Here is a 7881-nt window from a genome sequence, read left to right as displayed (position 1 = left end):
GATGACAGAGGCGGTCTGAAGGTCACTTTCGTTCACTTGACCTCTGACCTGTAAGTCTAGCCTGTTGTTATCCTGATTCATCGTGTCTTTTCTTCCATCAACAGTCGTGGTGGAACCGAATGTCCAATCGCTTCCGCAGACTGAAGTTAACGCACACGCTGAGACACGGACTCTCCACCAATCGGCTCGCTCCGTTCCCCGACGAACCAGAAGTCCCTCTGGACGCCACAATGAAAGCAGAGGACGGGCCTAAAGCGGAACCCAAGACCCCTCCAAATGCTGACCTCTGCACGGCGTGGACCAGTGAGAGTAAAGATGGCGGTAAAATCAACTTCAGAGTCAAACCTCATTACAGTGCAGAATACTTCTCTAATGTGATTTGAATGATATAAACGGTTCTGTGCAAACGTCTCGGGCACGTCAGATGTTTCAGCGTTAGTCTTCAGATCGCTATAAAACAGCAGTATAGATTTTCTCACTTGTCTTGCAGGTCTGAGCGGAACAGGAAGTGGAAAAGATGATTTCCTTATCACAACAATGGTACGCTCATGTTTCATTTCTCCTATAATGTGTGCCATCGTGATATGTTGAACAATATTTCATCTGTCAGTTGAGGAACGGAGCGCCGCTCGCTCGTTTGCCCAACGAGAAGCTGAAGGCCGTGATCCCGCCCTTCTTACCGCCGTCAAACTTTGAGCCGTGGAACTCGGAGCGCTCCGGAGTGATGAAGGAGGGTCGCAGCAGGCACATGCCACAGAGACCCAACAGAAGCAGCTGTGCCAACTCCGATATAGTGAGACACACACACACACAGATTCGTCGATGTTAGCATGAATATTTCACTCTACGATCAGCATAATTCTGCTGTTTAGTGAAAGACTTGTATTGTCTGTAGATAGATATGTTCTCGATCCCTGATGTGTGTGTGTGTGTGTGTGTGTGTGTGTGTGTGTGTGTGTGTGTGTAGACGTCCATTAGTCGAGTCGTCAGCAGGTCCATCAAGTTTCTCTCCATCACTAAAGGCCCCTCCCCCTCAAACTCTGGCAGTTACAACTCCGCCCACTCATCAGGCGGTTCTAATGGTGTGGGAGGAGTCAACCGGCACACATCCGACTCACACAACCGCTCAGGTGCCCCACACACACACACACACATGACCTGTGACCCTCACTGACAATGAAAATAATCAAAACATCAAGATATGATGAGAATCAGTAATTCTGGGACATATTAAAGGGGTCATGAAATGCTGTTTTTATAGTTTTACTGATAATGTTTGAGTAATATATGATAATTTTCCTCCCTGTTTCTGTCTTTAATGCTCGCTTCTGTCGTCAGCGTCTCCTTTAAACGCAGACGCCGCTGTTCTGATTGGCTAACATCATGCAGCCACTTAAATACAGCGAAGAGAATGAACAACCACAATATTATAAAGATTCATGTAGTCCATGTTTATATACAACAATAATAAATAATTGTCCAGATGGGTTCCATTTGGTGTTTCTCTGTCTGTCTGTCTCTATCTGTCTGTCTGTCTCTCGCTCACCCTCTCTCTGTCTCGCTCTCGCTGTCTGTCTCTCTCTTGCTCTCTTTCTCTCTGTCTGTTTGTCTGTCTCTCTTTCTCTCTCGCTGTGTTTACTAACTGAGCCCAGTGGGCGTGGCCAAGGGTGTGATGATGTAAAGTAGGCGTTGACATTGTTGCTGTGGAGGTGGTCATCGATTAATGAGTACCCTTTGTGACATCACAATATTAGGGACTTTAGGGGATTCAGTTGTGAGTTGTGGAGTCTATAGTCCTCTTATTTGTCAAAATATCAAGAAACGTTTTATTCCTCATGACATGATTCTTCATCAAAGCACTAACAGCGTTTATGAATGAAAGAAAGAATAATCCAGTCACAGTATGTTGTAACTTTACCCTCACTCAAACCTGCACGTCTAAACACGAGGAAGCTCATTCAGTGTTCTCATGTTGTTTAATCTTACATAGGAAATATTTTTGATATATTTGAAACACTTTAATAAGTGTTTAATAAGTAGTTTCATGTTCATAAATGATAAAGTTTGACCTTATTTAAAGATATTTTCATGGTGTTTTAAACCCTGTTGTGAACAAAGTGCGTACGTGATGGTGATGATGATGATGGTGGTGATGATGATGGTGGTGGTGATGATGATGGTGGTGATGATGGTGATGATGATGATGGTGGTGATGATGATGGTGGTGGTGGTGGTGGTGATGATGATGATGATGTGATGATGATGGTGGTGGTGGTGATGATGATGGTGGTGATGATGATGATGGTGGTGATGATGATGATGGTGGTGATGATGATGATGGTGATGGTGATGATGGTGGTGATGATGATGGTGGTGGTGATGATGATGGTGGTGATGATGGTGATGATGATGATGGTGGTGATGATGATGGTGGTGGTGGTGATGGTGGTGGTGATGGTGGTGATGATGATGATGATGTGATGATGATGGTGGTGGTGATGATGATGATGGTGGTGGTGATGATGATGGTGGTGGTGGTGATGATGATGATGTGATGGTGGTGATGATGATGTGATGGTGGTGGTGGTGATGATGATGATGGTGATGATGATGATGATGATTGTAGGTGGCAGTGCTGCCGACAGCATTCTCTCTCAGATTGCTGCTCAAAGGAAAAGAGCTGCAGGTCTGTTAGACAGTAAAACACCTGCTGCAGAGATGCCCAGTACTGTGCCAACACCGATGCCAACTGTGCCTGATGCCAGCCTTCCTGAGAGCCACAGCGATGCCCACAACAGACAGGTAACCAGCACATTAGTGGGGGCGTGTGTGTGAGTGATGGGCTTGACCTCAATGTGTGTGTGAGTGAGTGTGTGAGTGAGTGTGTGAGTGTGTGTGTGTGTGTGTGATGGGCTTGACCTCAATGTGAGTGAGTGAGTGAGTGAGTGAGTGAGTGAGTGAGGAGTGAGTGAGTGAGTGAGTGAGTGAGTGTGTGTGTGTGTGTGTGATGGGCTTGACCTCAATGTGAGTGAGTGAGTGAGTGAGTGTGTGTGTGTGTGTGTGTGTGTGTGTGTGTGTGTGTGTGTGTGTGTGATGGGCTTGACCTCAATGTGCGTGAGTGTGTGCGTGAGTGTGTGCGTGAGTGTGTGCGTGAGTGTGTGCGTGAGTGAGTGCGTGAGTGAGTGCGTGAGTGAGTGCGTGAGTGTGTGCGTGAGTGTGTGCGTGAGTGTGTGTGTGATGGGCTTGACCTCAATGTGCGTGAGTGTGTGCGTGAGTGTGTGCGTGAGTGTGTGCGTGAGTGTGTGTGTGATGGGCTTGACCTCAATGTGCGTGAGTGTGTGCGTGAGTGAGTGCGTGAGTGAGTGCGTGAGTGAGTGCGTGAGTGAGTGCGTGAGTGAGTGCGTGAGTGAGTGCGTGAGTGAGTGCGTGAGTGAGTGTGTGTGTGATGGGCTTGACCTCAGAGTGTGTGTGTGATGGGCTTGACCTCAGAGTGTGTGTGTGATGGGCTTGACCTCAGAGTGTGTGTGTGATGGGCTTGACCTCAGAGTGTGTGTGTGATGGGCTTGACCTCAGAGTGTGTGTGTGATGGGCTTGATCTCAATGTGTGTGTCAGAAAGCGGATGTTAAGAAGAGACCTCAATCAGGAAACTCGTCCACCTCTAAGAGCACGTCACCCACCCTCACGCCCTCTCCATCACCCACCCCGAAACCTCTGGCTGCAGACTCGCTCTCGTCAGCCTCCACACAGCACCGATCCAAGAGCAGCGGCGGCTCCAGCAGCGGAACCATCACAGACGAGGGTTAGACGCTCATCCACACATGACTGGATTATTATTGGGCTTTTCACTTGGGATGCACCGATTCCTCTTATAGTATTCCGATATCGGGAATCTCAGCCATTCCCGATCCGAGTTGTTGTTTTCCCGATCCGATCCCAGTGTTGTTGTTTTCCCGATCCGATCCCAGTGTTGTTGTTTTCCCGATCCGATCCCAGTGTTGTTGTTTTCATAACCAGTTTAGAATATCTTTACATTATTGTGTGGAATAATTATGCGTGCTCATTAATATGTAAAGAAACACAGACCTGTAACTACACATTATATAAATGTAATTATTAATAAACACTTTATTATGAACTAATGAGCAGCAACATTAACAGGAATTCCAGAAGAATCATCAGTAGAAAAGTAGACCTTACATAATAAATAATAATAATTATTGACTTTTAAGAATTTTATATGTGGATGCCCCTAGCGAGGGCAAAGTGCACGAGTCACTGAAAGGGCGGTTGAAGAGCTTAACTTGAGCAATCTCCCCCAGAGGAACCTGAACCGTGTCGCCTCGATGAACGGTTCCTGCAGTCCGGACGCCGTCAAGCCGCCGCGTTCCGCAAATCTGCCCCATTCTTCCCCGTGTAAATACTGGCACGCACCGTTCTCCTCATGCTCATGCAGTGACACATCCTCTCTCATGTGGATCACATGGAAGAAAACTCCAGACATGAGTTGATCTGTTTTACTGAGGCCAGAGTCAGCAGTGCTCTTTATAGATGGAGCGCAAATCTGAACGAAGAGATCTCAAGATGTGTTTAAAGTATTAAACTATATTTAACTCGACACAGGGAACTAATAATGGATGTTTTGACACAAGTCCTAGAAAGACACACACCCTACATCTGGGATGGGATGCTGCACTAGACGGCCGATAACAAACCAGTGTTATTTTTAATAAGTATTATTCATATTTTTAGCTGTGTTGATTTTATACTGATGAATTAAAGATGTCGTGTTTTGTAACGTTTAATCGCGCAGTGTATTTTCATGCTAGCAGCGAGTAAACTTTGAAAAGTCGCGTCTTAAATGCCCCTCATTATTTAAAGCATTGTTTGTGTATATTCGCCACATTCAACAATAAATGTCCATTTTAGTGATGATCGAACTTTAAATTGCCTGCTGAGAGTAATGTTCCTGTTATTGTGTCTGGCAGAACAACAGATCGCTTTAAGAAACTGATGCTGAAGAATAAAACGGTTTAATGTTGCGTTCTCACAATAATCGTTCATTTCCGCACTTCTGAATCACTCTGGTCACCTGAGCACATTGCATAAGTGGTGTTCTGCTGTAGATTGGAGCAGCTCCGCTTAGACGTTTGAACAGTTGTTATATGATATGTATGTTTTGCATCAGTGACCACACCCCCCCCAAACCCACATTTAGTCCCCCCCAATGTTCAAACCAAATCTACGATACCCGATCCATCTAAAAACGTCTGTATCAGAACTGAGACCGATCCAGGGGTCAGATCGGTGCATCCCTACACTCTGCTGCATCCTGGGTCAGCGTCTTTTAACCTAGGGTTAGGGGGTTTGCACGGCTTTAATCCGGGATTATCAAACCCTGGTCCAGTGTGAGACATTGAGCAACATCACCCGAGAGTGAACGACTCATCATGTCTGTTATGTGTTCTCATACACAGATGAGTTATCTGGGATATTGAGGAAACTTTCCCTGGAGAAATATCAGCCCATCTTTGAAGAGCAGGAGGTCCGTGCATTCATTCATTCATTCATTCATTCATTATTTCATGCATTCATCCATTCATTCGTTTGTTTATCCATTCATCCATTCATTCGTGTGTGTGTGTGTGTGTGTGTGTGTGTGTGTGTGTGTGTGTGTGTGTGTGTGTGTGTGTGTGTGTGTGTGTGTGTGTGTGTGTGTGTGCGTGTGTGTGTGTCTTGTGTGTGTGTGTGTGTGTGTCTGTGTGTGTGTGTGTGTGTGTGTGTGTGTGTGTGTTCTGATGGCAGGTGGACATGGAGGCGTTTCTGACTCTGACGGATGGAGATTTGAAGGAACTGGGAATAAAAACAGATGGACCGAGACAGCAGATACTGGCGGCCATCTCTGAACTCAACGCTGGCAAAGTCAGTCATTAATTCATTCATTCATGTCTGTTGTGTGTGAGTGAATCTAACACTTTTACTGCACTACTGAAAGATGGAAGGATTGTACAACACAATATTCTGATGATATTGTCCTGACAGGGAAGAGAACGACAGATCTTACAGGAGACCATTCATAACTTCCAGTCGTCGTTCGGCAGCAGTGCCAGTAACCCTCGACCTGCCGGATATCCACACTGTGAGTATCACCGAAGTCACATGTCATGTGCAGCTCCTCGTTTATGGAGTGGTGGTGGTGTAGTGGGCTAAAGCACATAACTGGTAATCAGAAGGTTGCTGGTTTGATCCCCACAGTCACCACCATTGTGTCCTTGAGTAAGACACTTAACTCCAGGTTGCTCCGGGGGGATTGTCCCTGTAATAAGTGCACTGTAAGTCACTTTGGATAAAAGCATCTGCTAAATGCATAAATGTAAATGTCTACTTGATCTCCAAACATGTTGGCCAAGAATACGATCAAAGAACATATTTCAAATCAGTTGACAACACTGGTATCATAAATTGTGCTGCTTTATAGCTTTTGCTGTCTTGTATAGCTAATGCGCATGCACGTTCTCCAGTTGACTGACAGGTGATGTCTGTATGTAAAAGCTGATTGGCTCTTTTAACTGAAAGGCGGGACTTGATTTTCTACATCAGCTCCTCGTTTAGCATTCCAGTTTCTTTCATTTTAATCTTACGGCCGATAGAAAACATTAAATGGTCAAATCAACTTTATTCCCATGAAACACCCTGTGCTGTTGTACACAATCAGTTATATTATAGTAATGCCTGTATAAACTGTATTAATAGTGCTTTAAGTGCAGCATTAATATTATTATTATTATTGCTCACAGAGATCTAATCAAACCTCAAAGAGTGTTAGTGGTCCTGTAACAGACACAAATGAGTGTGTGTGTGCGGTTACTTTACTAACAGATCACCTGAAAAACACCCATAGACTTACACTGGAGGACAGACTCACCTCATTTATATGATTCACCTCATAGAAACAAACACGTAACCAACTCTTAACACTGCATGAGCCAGAAGCAGCACACAGTGTCGGTTGTTTCTCTAATCTCTGTGAATGTTGTGTTTAGCTCCGTCAGGGTGGAGCAGACATCAGGTGCAGACGGCAAACAGGAGATAACACACACACATGAGGATCTGTACTGTGTGTGAAGTATCAGACGACTGTGAGTGCTGCTGGAGATGGACACATACACCTGCCGTACACCAGGGGGCGCTCAACACCAGCACACTCATGTTCATCAGTCACGGGTCACAGGTGTTCATGTGATCCAGGACCTGATTGTGGATGTTAGAGGATTTTAGATTCCTGACTGACAAGTTACATGAATGTTTAAAGATCTAGAAACATCTTCATAATGTCTGAAGAGCAGAAATATGATCACGTGTGTCATTTCTCTCATTTCTGCCTCATCTGTTTAAAGGCTGTTTAAACACACAAACTGTCCCGGACTGATGAAGAAACAAGGGAATTCTGGGAGATGAAGTTTATCTGTTTATTCTATTATTTGATCATCTCTCATCATTACTCATTTTCATTATTGTTTGTATTTATGTGTTTCAGCACAGTATTATTCTGTTGTAGCCTCCAAGTGTTTCACTGTTCAAATAAAAGTCTGTTTTAATCATTCAAATCATCTGTCATTTGGATTTTGAGTGTGCATGTGTTCCATGTCTACAGTAATTGTGAAGTGTGTAACTTATTCCAGAGACAACTATAAATCAAACATTTTTAGGTTCATGTTCTCAATCTGTCTCTAGCACTATATGTGGCAGCGGGGGCGTGGTCAAGCGCCCGTCCGGTAGAGAAAGCGGTAAGTGCACTTGCACCTGAGCTAAATGATGTTTAACACCTGTCTCTAATTTCAGTGAGCACGAGGAGAGCGGTTTAAAAACAGCCACAGAGCCTC

General features: G+C 44.8%; 1 protein-coding gene across 1 annotated transcript in view; it reads left to right on the top strand.

Annotated features, from left to right (window-relative positions):
• The window catches only part of LOC127635173 (ankyrin repeat and SAM domain-containing protein 6-like), a 12315-nt gene extending 4664 nt beyond the window's left edge, over positions 1-7651 (top strand). Inside the window, exons 7-17 of the mRNA XM_052115028.1 lie at positions 1-21; positions 105-321; positions 491-540; positions 611-793; positions 968-1130; positions 2627-2802; positions 3614-3800; positions 5476-5543; positions 5804-5920; positions 6041-6137; positions 7042-7651. The exon at positions 1-21 is cut by the window's left edge and continues 122 nt beyond it. Of these exons, the coding sequence (XP_051970988.1) occupies positions 1-21; positions 105-321; positions 491-540; positions 611-793; positions 968-1130; positions 2627-2802; positions 3614-3800; positions 5476-5543; positions 5804-5920; positions 6041-6137; positions 7042-7091 (1329 nt within the window). The 3' untranslated portion in view covers positions 7092-7651. The remainder of the gene's footprint in view (positions 22-104; positions 322-490; positions 541-610; positions 794-967; positions 1131-2626; positions 2803-3613; positions 3801-5475; positions 5544-5803; positions 5921-6040; positions 6138-7041) is intronic.
• Positions 7652-7881: the final 230 nt, after the last annotated feature.

Source organism: Xyrauchen texanus, chromosome 42 (genome assembly GCF_025860055.1).
Source record: "Xyrauchen texanus isolate HMW12.3.18 chromosome 42, RBS_HiC_50CHRs, whole genome shotgun sequence".
NCBI classification, from domain to species: Eukaryota; Metazoa; Chordata; class Actinopteri; order Cypriniformes; family Catostomidae; genus Xyrauchen; species Xyrauchen texanus.
The sequence above is the reverse complement of the archived record's forward strand: the minus strand, read 5'-3'. Positions and strand labels throughout refer to the sequence as shown.